The sequence below is a fragment of the Aquarana catesbeiana genome, linkage group LG03, assembly GCF_042186555.1.
Source record: "Aquarana catesbeiana isolate 2022-GZ linkage group LG03, ASM4218655v1, whole genome shotgun sequence".
In the NCBI taxonomy this organism is placed as follows: domain Eukaryota; kingdom Metazoa; phylum Chordata; class Amphibia; order Anura; family Ranidae; genus Aquarana; species Aquarana catesbeiana.
The window spans coordinates 679,211,339-679,226,465 of NC_133326.1; the positions used below are offsets into that span (position 1 = coordinate 679,211,339).

At 45.0% G+C, this 15,127-nt stretch overlaps 1 protein-coding gene across 1 annotated transcript in view; it reads right to left on the reverse strand.

The window, feature by feature from the left end:
* LOC141134743 (uncharacterized) overlaps positions 1-14,938 on the reverse strand; it is a 31,170-nt gene extending 16,232 nt beyond the window's left edge. The window contains exon 1 of the mRNA XM_073624180.1: positions 14,810-14,938. Within this exon, the coding sequence (XP_073480281.1) occupies positions 14,810-14,846 (37 nt within the window). The 5' untranslated portion in view covers positions 14,847-14,938. The remainder of the gene's footprint in view (positions 1-14,809) is intronic.
* Between the last annotated feature and the right edge of the window lie 189 nt (positions 14,939-15,127).

The window sequence follows — 15,127 nt, forward strand, 5'->3', positions numbered from 1 at the left end:
ACTCGCATCAATCCCTACCCTCAAGGAGCCCACAATCCAAGGTTCCCAACTCACATTCATATACTGTATATACTGTATATGTATATGGGTCCTCCAGTTCCCAGAGTTTTGGGAAACCATGAACTTGAATTCAAAATAACATTACTCCAAGTGTCCCCCAGGCTCACACCTCCCAAAGAGCAGTGCTCCCTTAAAAGCCAGGGCCCATAGTCAGTAGGCAACGGGGTAGCCTGCAGTCCCCTCCAAAAGCCTATGTCCTGGTTGAGTCTCTCACATGAACCTCTTAGCATTGTGTGGCACTTGAATTTCAAATTTTGTTACATTACAATGAACTACTGGCAATAGTTACATAGTTAGTCAGGTTGAAAAAAGACACAAGTCCATCTATTTCAACCAAAAAAAATAAAAATACAATCTCATATACACAATTCACCCACATTTATCCAGAGGAAGGCAAAAACCACAGCAGAGCATGCTCCAATTTGCTACAGCAGGGGAAAAAATTCCTCCCTGATCCCCCGAGAGGCAATCCGATTTTCCCTGGATCAACTTTACCTATAAATGTTGGTACCCAATTATATTATGTACATTTAGGAAAGAATCCAGGCCTTTTTTAAAGCAATCTACTGAGCTGGCCAGAACCACCTCTGGAGGGAGTCTATTCCACATTTTCACCACCCTTACTGTGAAGAAACATTTCCGTATTTGGAGATTAAATCTTTTTTCCTCTAGATGTAAAGAGTGCCCCCTTGTCCTCTGTGATGACCTTAAAGTGAATAACTCAACACCAAGTTCACTATATGGACCATTTATGTATTTGTACATGTTGATCATATCCCCCCTTAATCTCCTCTTCTCAGGAGAGAATAATTTCAGTTCCTCTAATCTTCCCTCATAGCTGAGCTCCTCCATGCCTCTTATCAGTTTGGTTGCCCTTCTCTGCACTTTCTCCAGTTCCCCAATATCCTTTTTGAGAATTGGTGCCCAAAGCTGAACTGCATATTCGATATGAGGTCTTACTAATGATTTGTACAGGGTTATATCTCTCTCTGGAGTCCATACCTCTCTTAATACAAGAAAGCACTTTGCTTGCTTTGGAAACCGCAGCTTGGCGGTCATGGTAATGTTATTTTTGCTGGTCAAAGTGATTCTAGTAAACTTTGATCAAAAACCCTTTTATTCAAACTAAAATTAATTAGGATTTGGTGCTTCTGCTGCACAGTAAATAAACCAAGCTAATTGTAAATGTAGCACCCTGGTGTTTAGGTAGGGTTGCTCCTAAAGTTACCTGCCAGGTGTAGCTGCCTTGGCTAATTGTTGAGGATCCATTGATTTCACTCTAAGTCTGTAATTTCTGCACTTTTCTTTTTTGCCGCTAGGTGGCTGGGTACCTGGTGGCATTAGATATGAGAAGGGCAATGCAAGGTAAGATTATGGGTATATGGGGTATCCTAGACAACGGGCAGGGGTTTACGTAAATCCCTTTTCCTGGTGGGAAAGCCTATCTATTTGGGTGGAGTCAGATGATCAGTGTTCTGTGCCACCTGGGCGTCTGTCTGGGTGGACATGTGTTATATTGCCCAGGCTGCTAGGCCGGAGATTGGGCCTATCCCAGGCATATCTGTCTGCTAGGCTGTCTGAGGGCCTATCCAGAAGCAAGAGAGCAGCACAGGGTTGGGATTGCGGCTTGCAGTCCAACCAGAAGTGACGCTTCTGCCGGCCAGAGAACCTGACGTGGTCAGAGCAGAGTAGGGTAGAGGGGAAGCTGTCACCACTTAGGGACCAACCACCTTACTACCAGGGACCACAGTGAGTAACTGAAGCAAGTACTGGAGCAGTATTCTCACCAACCAGGGATAGTGAAGAATCAGGAAACTTCCATGGGTATCAAGTCAGGGACCCAGCCAGTAGAGGTAAAGCTTGCAGAGCAGCCTTATGTGTCAAGCCAGGGACCGAGCGGGCCAGTGGGGTGAAGCTTGAGAAGAATCTTGAGTGCCAAGCTAGGGATCCGCTAGAGAGGCAGGGGTGATGCTTGAGGAAGATACTACCGTGAAGATTGGAGGAGCTTAAGGGATTCAGTGGCAGTCTAGTGAGAGACTGGGAGCTATTTTGCATTCAAGAAGTGTCTGGCGCCCAATCAATCTACAGTACCTTGCATTACATCCACTATATACAGAAGGATGTCAGCTATCTTTGGCCCTGGAGGTTCTCATTATATGCTGGTGCTGGAATGTTTTAACATGAATTATGTGACCTGCTTGGTGTCTGAAGTTGACTGTTCAGGCTAATAATTTTGTCGCTGACTTGCAAATTTTGGAGAAAGACGAGGCACTGTGTTCAGTATGACTCCCAATTCTCTTTATTCATTTTATTCAGTTTGGGGTTCCCTGGACATCATTATCATCACACCAGGTGTCCTTTTCTATGGTGACAAGGCTTACCAATGTAGCACCTTCTAGTGTGCTAGAAGTGATAGTGATGTTTTTTTGGTAGAGTAGGTATATTTCCAGGCTTGGCTGGCAGCCAAACCTGGGTGTGTTTTCATCTGGGTTGGGAATAACTCAGAGCAGAGCTGGTGACTCACAGGCAGCATCACCAAGACCTCCCACTTATTTCCAGAATATTCTAGTATCTTCTGGAAAGTAAGGAGGAGAGGAAAGGTGGAGCTGTTTGGGGCATTCTGAGGAGCCCTGACCAATTTCCAACTTGGATTGGCAGGCCTCCTTAAATATTCAGGGTCAGCCCAGCTTGGGAGGAGTTGTTCAGGTGGAAGCTGGAGATGGAGTGCTAAGCTGTCATGGCCCTCAAGGGAGCTCCCCAGTCAAGGTGGGTGACCTTGGGCCTGGGGCTCGGGTGCGGACAGGACCCTTTTTAATGACACACAACGGTGTCCTGGACAGTTGGCACGGGAGCAAGAGAGGACAGCAGGAGAGCACTGCCAGGCAAAGTCTCCAGGAGAGGAACAACAGGTCACAGCCAAGAGGGCTGGTGAATGACACACAGCCAGGAGAGGACTGAGGAGGCACGCCTGAGAGAACTGGGAGATTGCAGTCTGGGATGGTCGCAGAGCCAGTTGAGTGGATTGTGCTGGCACGGGCAGTGGAGAGGGGCAGCTGCAGCCAGGAGGGCTGTCAGTGCCTTAAGAGGTGGTACTGGGAGCAGTAGCCATGAGGACAGCTAGCAGTGAGACTTTCTAAATTTTTTTGCTACACTAAAGGGGCCTGCAGTCCCTGCCTGCAAAGGACATTCAATGTAGGCCTGGCTATGTCAGTGTCAGCCCTGAAAATCAGTGCTAGCTGGTCCTGGAAGTGCAAGCAAGTGATGTGCTGGAGGTGTTAAGGAGAGATAGTTTGCAAGCAAGAGTTGTGCTGGAGCTGAAGTGTGAAGGTGTATATACAGAGAGTGTATATACAGTGCCTTGAAAAAGTATTTGTACCCTGTGAAATTTTCCACATTTTGTCATGTTACAACCAAAAACGTAAATGTATTTTATTGGGAATTTATGTGATAGACCAACACAAAGTGGTACAAAATTGTGAAGTGAAAATAATAAATGGTTTTTATTTTTTTTATCTGAAATGTGTGGCGTGCATTTGTATTCAGCACCCTTTACACTGATACCGCTAACTAAAATCTAGTGGAACCAATTGCCTTCAGCAGTCACATAGTTGGTAAATAGTGTCCACCTGTGTGTAATTTAATCTCAGTATAAATACAGCTGTTCTGTGAAGCCCTCGGGGGTTTATTAGAGAACCTTAATGAACAAACAGAATCATGAAGGCCAATGAACACACCAGACAGGTCAGGGATAAAGTTGTGGAGAAGTTTAAAGCAGGGTTAGGTTATAAAAAAAATATCTCAAGCTTCAAACATCTCATGGAGCACTGTTCAGACCATCATCCAAAATCGAAAAGAGTATGTACAACTGCAAACCTACCAAGACATGGCCGTCCACTCAAACTGACAGGACGGGCAAGGAGAACATTAATCAGAGAAGCAGCCAAGAGGCCTGTGATAACTGGAGGAGCAGCAGAGATCCACAACTCAGATTGGAGAATCTGTCCACAGGACAACTATTAGTCATGTACTCCACTAATCTGGTCTTTATGGAAGAGTGGCAAGAAGAAAGTCATTGTTAAAAGAGGTCAGATGCATGCTTTGGCCAATCAGCAGCCGTCAATGCATTGCGATCTCACAGTGCATTGACGGTCTCGTAGTGCATTATAGTGCGTTCCTCGGGTGCTCAAGTTTCCCGTGGACGCCCCATAATGTTCTAAATTCGGCGAACTTACGTTCGTCTCAAACCACGGGCTCATCCATAGTTGAAAGAAAGAAGTAAGAAGTCCCATTTGCAGTTTGGGAAAAGCCATGTGGAGGACACAGCAAACATGTGGAAGAAGGTGCTCTGGTCAGATGAGACCAAAATTGAACTTTTTGGCCTAAAAGCTAAATACTTCTTGTGGCGGAAAACTAACACTGCACATCACCCTGAACACACCATCCCCACTGTAAAACATGGCGGTGGCAGCATCATGTTGTGGGGATACTTTTCTTAAGCAGGGACAGGGAAGCTGGTCAGAGTTGATGGGAAGATGGATGGAGCCAAACACAGGGCAATCTTAGAAGAAAACCTGTTAGAGTCTGCAAAAGACTTGAGACTGGGGTGGAGGTTCACCTTCCAGCAGTACAATGACCCTAAACATACAGCCAGAGCTACAATGGAATGGTTTAGATCAAAGCATATTCATGTGTTAGAATGGCCCAGTCAAAGTCTAGACCTAAATCCAATTGAGAATCTGTGGCAAGACTTGAAAATTGCTGTTCACAGACATTCTCCATCCAATCTGACAGAGCTTGAGCTATTTTGAAGAAGAATGGGCAAAAATGTCACTCTCTAGATGTGCAAAGCTGGTAGAGACATCCCCGAAAAGACTTGCAGAGGTAATTGCAGTGAAAGGCGGTTCTACAAAGTATTGAATACAAATCCACACTTTTCACATATTTGTTTGTAAAAAAATATAAAAAACATTTATCATTTTCCTTCTACTTCACAATTATGTGCCAATTTGTGTTGGTCTATCACATAAAATCCCAATAAAAATTTACGTTTTTGGTTGTAACATGACAAATGTGGAAAATTTTCCATGTACATTGTGCTTCAATCAAGTGGGCATCCCATCAGTGACGGTGCATCCATAAAGGGCGCACGGGCGCCGCCCCCTCTCTCCTGCCACCTCTCTCACCAATAGATAGATTCATGCATTGCATGAATCTATCTATGGTCGCTGCTGCCACCCCCTATTCATGTGCCCGGTCCCTTTAAGTGGGGTATTTTTTGGAAGCACCTGATTAGAGCCGTAGGCTTTAATAGGCGTCCAAAAAGGTGAACAGCGGGCACCATGCTGTGCATTTACTGTTCACTCAGTATTGTGTTAGGAAAGCAAATTAATCACTTTCCTAACACTGAACCACCTCTCCACCAATCAGGTGCTTGGATCTGTTACCTGTCACCGGATTGGCTGAAACAACAGGCGCCTATCAGGTGTCCAATCATAGCAGAAGACATCGAGGAGCGAGGAGCGTGGAGGACTGTGACCCGCTGCCTCACCGAGACAGGTAAGTGCCGGGCGGGCAGGGATGCACACTGGCAGCATTTGATGAGCACAGTAGCGGCAATTGATGGGCAAACTGGCAGTAATTGGTGGGCACAGTAGCGGCAATTGATGGGCACACTGGCAGCAGTTGATGGGAACAGTAGCGGCAATTGATGGGCACACTGGCAGCAATTGATGGGCACAGTGTCAGCAATTGATGGGCACACTGGCAGCAATTGGTGGGCACAGTAGCGGCAATTGATGGGCACACTGGCAGCAGTTGATGGGCACAGTAGAGGCAGTTGATGGGCACACTGGCAGCAGTTGGTAGGCACAGTAGCGACAGTTGATGGGCACAGTAGCAGCAATTGATGGGCACACTGGCAGCAATTGATGGGCACACTGGCAATTGATGGGCACAGTAGCGGCAATTGATGAGCACACTGGCAGCAATTGATGGGTACAGTAGCAGCAATTGATGGGCACAGTGTCAGCAATTGATGGGCACAGTGTCAGCAATTGATGGGTACAGTAGGTGCATTTGATGACACAGTGGCGGCAATTTATGGGTTCAGTGGCTGCATTTGATGGCACAGTGGCAGCAATTGATGGCACAGTGGCAGCAATTGATGGCACAGTGGTGGCAATTGATGGCACAGTGGTGGCAATTGATGGCACAGTGGTGGCAATTGATGGGCACAGTGGTGGCAATTGATGGGCACACTGGCAGCAATTGATGGGCACACTGGCAGCAATTGATGAGCACAGTAGCGGCAATTGATGAGCACAGTAGCGGCAATTGATGGACACAGTGTCAGCAATTGATGGGCACAGTGTCAGCAATTGATGGGTACAGTAGGTGCATTTGATGACACAGTGGCGGCAATTTATGGGTGCAGTGGCTGCATTTGATGGCACAGTGGCAGCAATTGATGGGCACAGTGGCTGCGTTTGATGGGCACAGTGGCTGCGTTTGATGGGCACAGTGGCTGCATTTGATGGGCACAGTGGCTGCAATTGGTTTTTTTTTTTTCAGTTTGTTTGCACCCCCACCCCAAAAAATTTTGAGCACCAGCCGCCACTGCATCCCATACTCCTTTACCCCATCCAAGTTTATTACCCCTAAATAAAATAAAAACCAAAGTTCAAGGCCTGGTTTTCTGCCTGAGGGTGTATGTGAACTGTAGACTTGGCTGGGCAGGGTGACAGACAGACTACAATTACCAGCAGCCCCTACAGGGGTACCGCTACACCCCTTTTTTCCTCCACCCTCTTGTTTTGGTCTACAAGCAGTCATAATAAAGTACAGTGTAGAGGAATGTTCCACTGCAGCCATTGCAGTAAAATTGTTAGCATATATACTGTATGTCTACAGGAAGTTTAAAGAGTTTATGGGAGAATAAAACAAGCCTGTGCTTTCAAGAGAAATAATCCACTCCTATTTTACTTTCAGAGCACTACAAAGCTAATCCTCTGTGAGTGTAATCTTCTGTGGGTTGTGTTCTGCTTTAGTGTGAATCTGTGTTTTGCTTATGGGAGAGGGACTTATCTCTTTATAATGTTCCTTTTGTAGTTAAACCGGAGTTCCACCCAAAAGTGGCTCTTCTGCTCATTTGTCAACTCCCCCCTCAGGTGCTACATTTGGCACCTTTCGGGGGGAGCGGATACCCGTCTTTGATAGGTATCCTGTACCCATTTCTGGGTGCATTATGTCACAGCTCGGCTCCCATCTCCTCCTTCCCCCCCGCCGCCGGGGAGAGCGCAGTGGTGCCTCGCGCATGCACAGTAGGGTCCCGGCGTGAAGCCGTAATGCTTCACTACTGGGTTCCCTTACCAGCAATGGAGGCGGCATGCACCCGACAGCTGATGGAAACATCAGCTGCGGTGCCGACATCGCTGGACTCCAGAACAGGTAAGTGTCCTATTAGAGTCAGTAGCTGCAGTATGTGTAGCTGCTGGCTTTTATTTTTTGCAGGGGTGGGCGGACCTCCTCTTTAAATATTTATTTCAGGAAAAATAAAATACGGAAACTATACTTATGCAATATTATTCCTTGAGAAATAAATATTTTGAGGCTGTATTGCACTTCTGGCAGCTCGCACTTCTGCAGAAATTTGCAAAAGCCATTCACAGCTTCTTTCCAGATAGCAAGTAATTGAGCTGCAAGTTTGAAAATGACTTGCTAAGCTATTGCTAGACTTACCAGGCTTCACAAGTTTGTTGCACAATTGCAGAAAGTCTGCATTGCATGACTCCAGATCAACTTTCTTTGCAAACATTCTGTAAGTCTGCTGCAAGTTCTGGTTCAGTTATGTTGTGCAATAGTCCTCCCACCACAGGGGGTCACGGTGGTTGAATTTTTATCATTGCTCCTGCTGTGTGTAAGGTTTTTCTTTCATTGGTGCTGGGGCAGCCATAGAATCAATTTGGGAGTGCAACTGTCATGAATTTCCTGGGACATTCCTGGGATTTAGACCCTTTTCCCGATATTATCGTTTCCTGGGAAATGTCCCGGGAAATCAGTTTTTATCAGATTTTTCGCCGCCGCACGCTATTTTACAGACGAAGTAATGAGGGCACGTATCGATAGAACACCAGCCGGTTGGCTACAATAGAAATTGAGCTGCCGCGCCACCCACCCCCCGCCCCACCCCGCTGCCGGTCTTTCTGTGACCTGTTATAGAAAGGAGTGGGGGTGGGCAGTGCCGTAGCTTAATTTCTATTGTAGCCACCCGGCTGGCTCCACTTCTATTTTGTTCCCCTTGGCCTCTGTTCTGCAATTCTGTAATGGCGGCAGAGACACCGCTGCTGGGATACCTGATGTAAGGAGGGACTCCGCTGGGGACAGCTGATGTAAGGAAGGACTCTGCTGGGAATGCCTGATGTAAGGAGGGACTCTGCTGGGGACAGCTGATGTCAGGACGGTCTCCGCTGGGGACAGCTGATGTAAGGAGGGACTCTGCTGGGGACACCTGATGTAAGGAGGGACTCTGCTGGGGACAGCTGATGTAAGGAGGGACTCTGCTGGGAATGCCTGATGTAAGGAGGGATTCTGCTGGGGACAGCTGATGTAAGGAAGGACTCCGCTGGGGACAGCTGATGTAAGGCGGGACTCTGCTGGGAATGCCTGATGTAAGGAGGGACTCTGCTGGGAACACCTGGTGTAAGGAGAGACTCTGCTGGGAATTCCTGATGTAAGGAGGGACTCTGCTGGGGACACCTGATGTAAGGAGGAACTCTGCTGGGAACACCTGGTGTAAGGAGAGACTCCACTGGGGACACATGATGTAAGGAGGGACTCTGCTGGGAATACCTGATGTAAGGAGAGACTCCACTGGGGACAGCTGATGTAAGGAGGGACTCTGCTGGGGACAGCTGATGTAAGGAGGGACTCCGCTGGGGACAGCTAAAGTAAGGAGGGACTCTGCTGGGGACAGCTGATGTAAGGAGGTACTCCACTGGGGACAGCTGATGTAAGGAGGGACTCCATTGGGGACACCTGATGTAAGGAGTGACTCTGCTGTGGACACCTGATGTAAGGAGGGACTCCGCTGGGGACACCTGATGTAAGGAGGGACTCCGCTGGGGACACCTGATGTAAGGAGGGACTCTGCTGGGGACTCTCATGTTTTTTAACCACTTACCAACCGGCCCATAGGGCTGCAGGGTGGTCAGATAACTCTGGGAGGGCGTACAGTGACGTCCTCCCAGAATCCCACTCTCGCGCACCCCCCCTGGGGCACGCACCCAACAAAATCCATGTCAATGCATCACGGATCACGGTAAACAGCCGCTGATTGCGGCCGCTTACCATGTGATTGCTCCGTCAAATGATGGAGCGATCACATGTAAACAAACCGGCGTCATGTCATGACGCCTGTTCCTCTCTCCCCTCTGTGTACCGATCGGTACAGTGTGAGAGGAGAAGGGGAGAGATCGGATGGCAGCAGCGCTGTGGGCTGGATGTGTAGTGCCCACAGTGCTGCTCTGTGACAATTGCAGTCACATCCATCCATCCATGCTCAGCCATCCCTCCATGCTCAGCAATACTCTGCAATGCTCTGCAATACCCTGCAATACCCTGCAATACCCTGCCTCGCAATACCCCGCAATACACTGCAATACCCCGCAATACTCTGCAATACCTTGCAATACCCCGCAATACCCCGCAAGACCCTGCAATACCCTGCAATACCCTACAATACCCTGCAGTACCCTGCAATACCCAGCCATACTCTGCCATACTCTGCAATACCCAGCCATACCCAGCCCTACTCAGCCATACTTTGCAATACCCAGCCATACTCTGCAATACTCGGTGATACCCAGCCATACTCTGCCATACTCTGCCATACCCAGCCATATCCAGTCATACTCAGCCATACTCTGCCATGCTCAGCCATGCTCAACCATACTCGGCTGTACTGTATGTGGCCAGGCTGTGGAAGTCTCACACGTGGTATCGCTGTACTCAGGAGGAATAGGAGAATCTATTTTGGGGTGTCATTTTTGGTATGTACATGCTATGTGTTAGAAATATTGTATAAATGGACAACTTTGTGTTAAAAAAAATGTGTTTTAACCACTTCCCGCCCGCCGGCTGTCATACGACGTCCTTGACTTTGTGCGGGGATATCTGAATGATGCCTGCAGCTACAGGCATCATTCAAATATCAACTTTTTCAGCCGGCGATTCCCTACACCATAAGGATGATCATGGCAGCTGATCCAATGCTTGATCGTTCTTACAGAAGGCGAGAGGGGACATCCTCCCTCCCGCCGCCCTCCGGTGCTTCTACCAACTCAACGCTAGGATCAAAGCCAGGATCTTTTTTTTTTTTTTTTTTTTTATTTCAGGCTTCCCAGCCTAGAGGTGAGAAGTGGGGTCTTATTGACCCCATATCTCACTGTAAAGAGGACCTGTCATGCCATATTCCTATTACAAGGGATGTTTACATTCCTTGTAATAGGAATAAAAGTGATCAAAAATGTATTTTTTGGAAAAAGTGTCAAACTAAAATATATAAAGCAAAATGAATAAAAAAAAAATAAAAAAAATGTAAGCGCCCCTGTCCCCGTGTGCTCGCATGCAGAAGTGAATGCATACGTAAGTCCCGCCCACATATGAAAACGGTGTTCAAACCACACATTTGAGGTATCGCTGCGAACATTAGAGCAAGAGCAATAATTTTGGCCCTAGACCTCCTCTGTAACTCAAAACATGTAACCAGTAAAACATTTTAAAATGTCGCCTATGGGGATTTTTAAGTAGCGAAGTTTTGGCTGTGCAATTTTGAAGGATGACATGTTAGGTATCTATTTACTTGGCGTAACTTCATCTTTCACATTATGCAAAAACATTGGGCTAACTTTACTGTTTTTTTTTTAAGCACAAACCTGTTTTTATTCCAAAAAAAAGCGTTCAAAAAATTACTATGCAAATACCGTGCAAGATAAAAAGTTGCAATGACCGCCATTGTATTCTCTAGGGTCCTAGCTAAAAAAATATATATAATGTTTTGGGATTCTATGTAATTTTCTAGCAAATAAATGATGATTTTTACATGAAGAAGAGAAATGTCAGAATTGGCCTGGATGTTCCAGAACGCCTGAAGGTGCTCCCTGCATGTTGGGCCTCTGTATGTGGCCACGCTGTGTAAAAGTCTCACACATGTGGTATCGCCGTACTCGGGAGTAATGGCAGAATGTGTTTTGGGGTGTAATTTGTGGTATGCTTCTGCTGTGTGTGAGAAATAACCTGCTAATATGACAATTTTGTGAAAAAAAAAAAGAAAAAAAATCTTGATTTTGCAAAGAATTGTGGGAAAAAATTACAACTTCAAAAACTCACCATGCATCTTTCTAAATACCTTGGAATGTCTTCTTTCCAAAAAGGGGTCATTTGAGGGGTATTTGTACTTTTCTGGCATGTTAGGGTCTCAAGAAATTAGATAGGCTGTCAGTACTTCAGGTGTGATCAATTTTCAGATATTGCCACCATAGCTTTTGGATTCTATAACTTTCACAAAGACCAAATAATATACACCAATTTGTACTTATTTTTACCAAAGATATGTAGCAGTATAAATTCTGGCCAAAATTTTATGAAGAAAAATTACTAATTTGCTAAATTTTATAACAGAAACAAAGAAAAATTTACCAAATTTTCAGTCTTTTTTCTTTTATAGCGCAAAAAATAAAAAACCCAATGGTGATTAAATACCACTAAAAGAAAAGCTCTATTTGTGTGAAAAAAAGAACAAAAATTTCATATGGGTACAATGTTGTATGACTGAGTAATTGTCATTCAAAATGTGAGAGCATCGAAAGCTGAAAATTAGTCTGGTTAGGAAGGGGGTTTAAGTGACCAGTGGTCAAGTGGTTAATTAGGGATAGTCATTTATGCATATTTGTCTATTTTTTCTGTTTAGCTTCTTAAATTAGTGCGCTTCATCACTGTTTCACATATTATTGCAATTTTTGTTTTATTTTTTAAATTAGGGATAGGCATTAATGTATATTTATCTATTTTTGCTGCTTGGCTTCTTGAAAGAGCGCACTTCATCCCTTTTTTTCTTATTATTGCATATTACTGCATTTTTTATTTTATTTTATTAAATGAGGGATAGTCATTTATGCATATTTTTTTATTTTTTCTGCATAGCTTCTTGAATTAGTGCACTTTATCATTGTTTCACAACATTATCGCATATTACTGCATTTTTTTATTTATTTATTTGTTTAATTAGGGATAGTCATTCTTGCATATTTATCTATTTTTGCTGCATAACTTCTTGAATTAGCACACCATTTTTAATTTTTATTATTATTATTACATATACACAAATACACAGGGCATCCCATTGTGAGAATATTTTTTTCATATTGATGGGCAACAGATGCATAAATACAGAGATTGCAGAGAATAGCCAGCCAGGAGTAAAGCTACAGAAGACAACAACAGAATTTAAGAGGGAACTGGTGGACATTGCACACAATGTAAGAGGCAAATCCAGCCATTTATAGACCAAGCCCAATAGAGAAACCAGTAGGGGGGAACCCTCTGCTCATTTCTCTGTTTTACTGTCAGGGATAGAAGGCATGCCTAGACCAGAAAGGTCATGTGACCTGTGACCTCAGTAGAGTGAGGAGAGCCCAGTATAGATGGTAACAAAAGTATCCACCTTTTCCTATTTGTATACAGTACAATGCATGGGTCTCTCTGTATACAGCAAAATGCATGGGTCTCTCTGTATACAGCACAATCCATGGGTCTCTCTGTATACAGCACAATCCATGGGTCTCTCTGTATACAGCACAATCCATGGGTCTCTCTGTATACAGCACAATCCATGGGTCTCTCTGTATACAGCACAATCCATGGGTCTCTCTGTATACAGCACAATCCATGGGTTTCTCTGTATACAGCACAATCCATGGGTCTCTCTGTATATAGCACATGTGATCTATGGGTCTCTCTGTATACAGCACAATGCATGGGTCTCTTTACAACACACTACAGTACAGTCATCTCACTATATACAATGCATGGTTCTCTATATAAACCCCTATAGCTGGTGGTATTCTGCATTGTTACTGTATTGCCGGGATTTGTAGTCCTTTAAACAGTTGTGGAACTACCAGGTTTCTTGCACCGGGTCTTTGAGGTTTCTATTTCCACCTCTTATTAAATACACATAGTTTCTGCTAAATCTCAGCATATAAACAAGGAAAATTAAAACATTTCAAATTTTGCTACACCAATGGGATGTTAGGGTTAGTCACTCCTTGATTTCTACCTCCCTGAACTCCAGATCAGATCTCATGGTTACCACTCCCAAAGTGGTTCTATGGCTGCCCCAGCACCAATTAAAGAAAAACCTTACACACAGCAGGGAGCAATGATGAAATTTCAGTCACAGCACCCCCTATGGTGGGATGACTATTGCACAACATAACTGAACCAGAACGTGCAGCAGACTTGCAGAATGTTTGCAAAGAAAGTTGATCTGGAGTCATGTAATGCAGACTTGCTGCTAATGTGCAACAAACTTGTGAAGTCTGGCAATTCTAGCAAGAGCTTAGCAAGTCACTTCCAAACTTGCAGTACAATTACTTGCTATCTGGGTTGTTTCATAGAAAAAATAATTTTCATATGATAGATGAATTATGTTATGCAAGAGGATTTATCTTTATATCTGATTGTTGGATAGAATGTATTTCACATGTGTACAGTAAAGGATAAGGTTAATAGCAATCGGTTCACTATCACCAGGTTGTGGGATTATAGATTTGCGCTGCTTGCCTCTTTTTTCTTGCCAAAAACTGAGACTTGCATAACTCTGGCTGTAGACTTGCGGGGCTCTTGCTGTAGATTTGCAGGGCTCTTGTTGTAGATTTGCAGGGCTTGTGCAGTAGACTTGCGGGGCTCTTGCTATAGACTTGCGGGGCTCTTGTTGTAGATTTGCAGGGATCTTGCTGTAGACTTACGGGGCTCTTGCTATAGACTTGCGGGGCTCTTGTTGTAGACTTGCGGGGCTCTTGCTGTAGACTTACGGGGCTCTTGCTATAGACTTGCGGGGCTCTTGTTGTAGATTTGCAGGGCTCGTAATGTAGACTTGCGGGGCTCTTGCTGTAGACTTACGGGGCTCTTGCTATAGACTTGCGGGGCTCTTGTTGTAGACTTGCGGGGCTCTTGCTGTAGACTTGTGGAGCTCTTGCTGTAGACTTGCGGGGCTCTTGCTGTAGACTTGTGGGGCTCTTGCTGTAGACTTGTGGGGCTCTTGCTGTAGACTTGTGGGGCTCTTGCTATAGACTTGCGGGGCTCTTGTTGTAGATTTGCAGGGCTCGTAATGTAGACTTGCGGGGCTCTTGCTGTAGACTTGCGGGGCTCTTGCTATAGACTTGCACAGTTCTTGCTATAGACTCTTGCTAGAGACTTGACATGCAAATTTGCTACAAATGGGAAAAGTGTCAACTAGAACTTGTGCTTCAAGTGCTCTGAGTACAACTTGCCAGGGAAGATGTGCAGCAAGTTAACAGACTTACAATTCAACACTGCCACAAATTTGTGGCAAGTTATCCTTGCTATCTGGGTTATTATTTCCTGCAAACTATGAATTTGGCCAATTGTGATCCCTCCTGTGTACTGTTGACCACACACTTGCTAGTGATAATAAATCCCATAGGTGAAAGTAGCAAGTTTTATCACTTACCTAGAAAAAACAGACTGAGGAAGATGAAGAGTCTCATCTCTCCTTACAGGGTGCTGTAGCTTGGTGGCAGAGAATGTGTGTTCACTGCTGAATGGTCTTAAGCTATTGTAGCTTAAAAGAAGAGGAAGTGAAGAAATGTCAGAAACTGTTTTTGTTTTAAACACTTAAGGACAGGAAAGATTTGCCCTCTTAATGACTAGGCCATTTTTTGCGATACTGCACCACTGCGTCCCTTTAACTGACAATTGTGCGGCTGTGCGACGTTGTACCCAAACAAGATGTCTTTTTTTCCCACAAATAGAGATTTCTTTTGGTGGT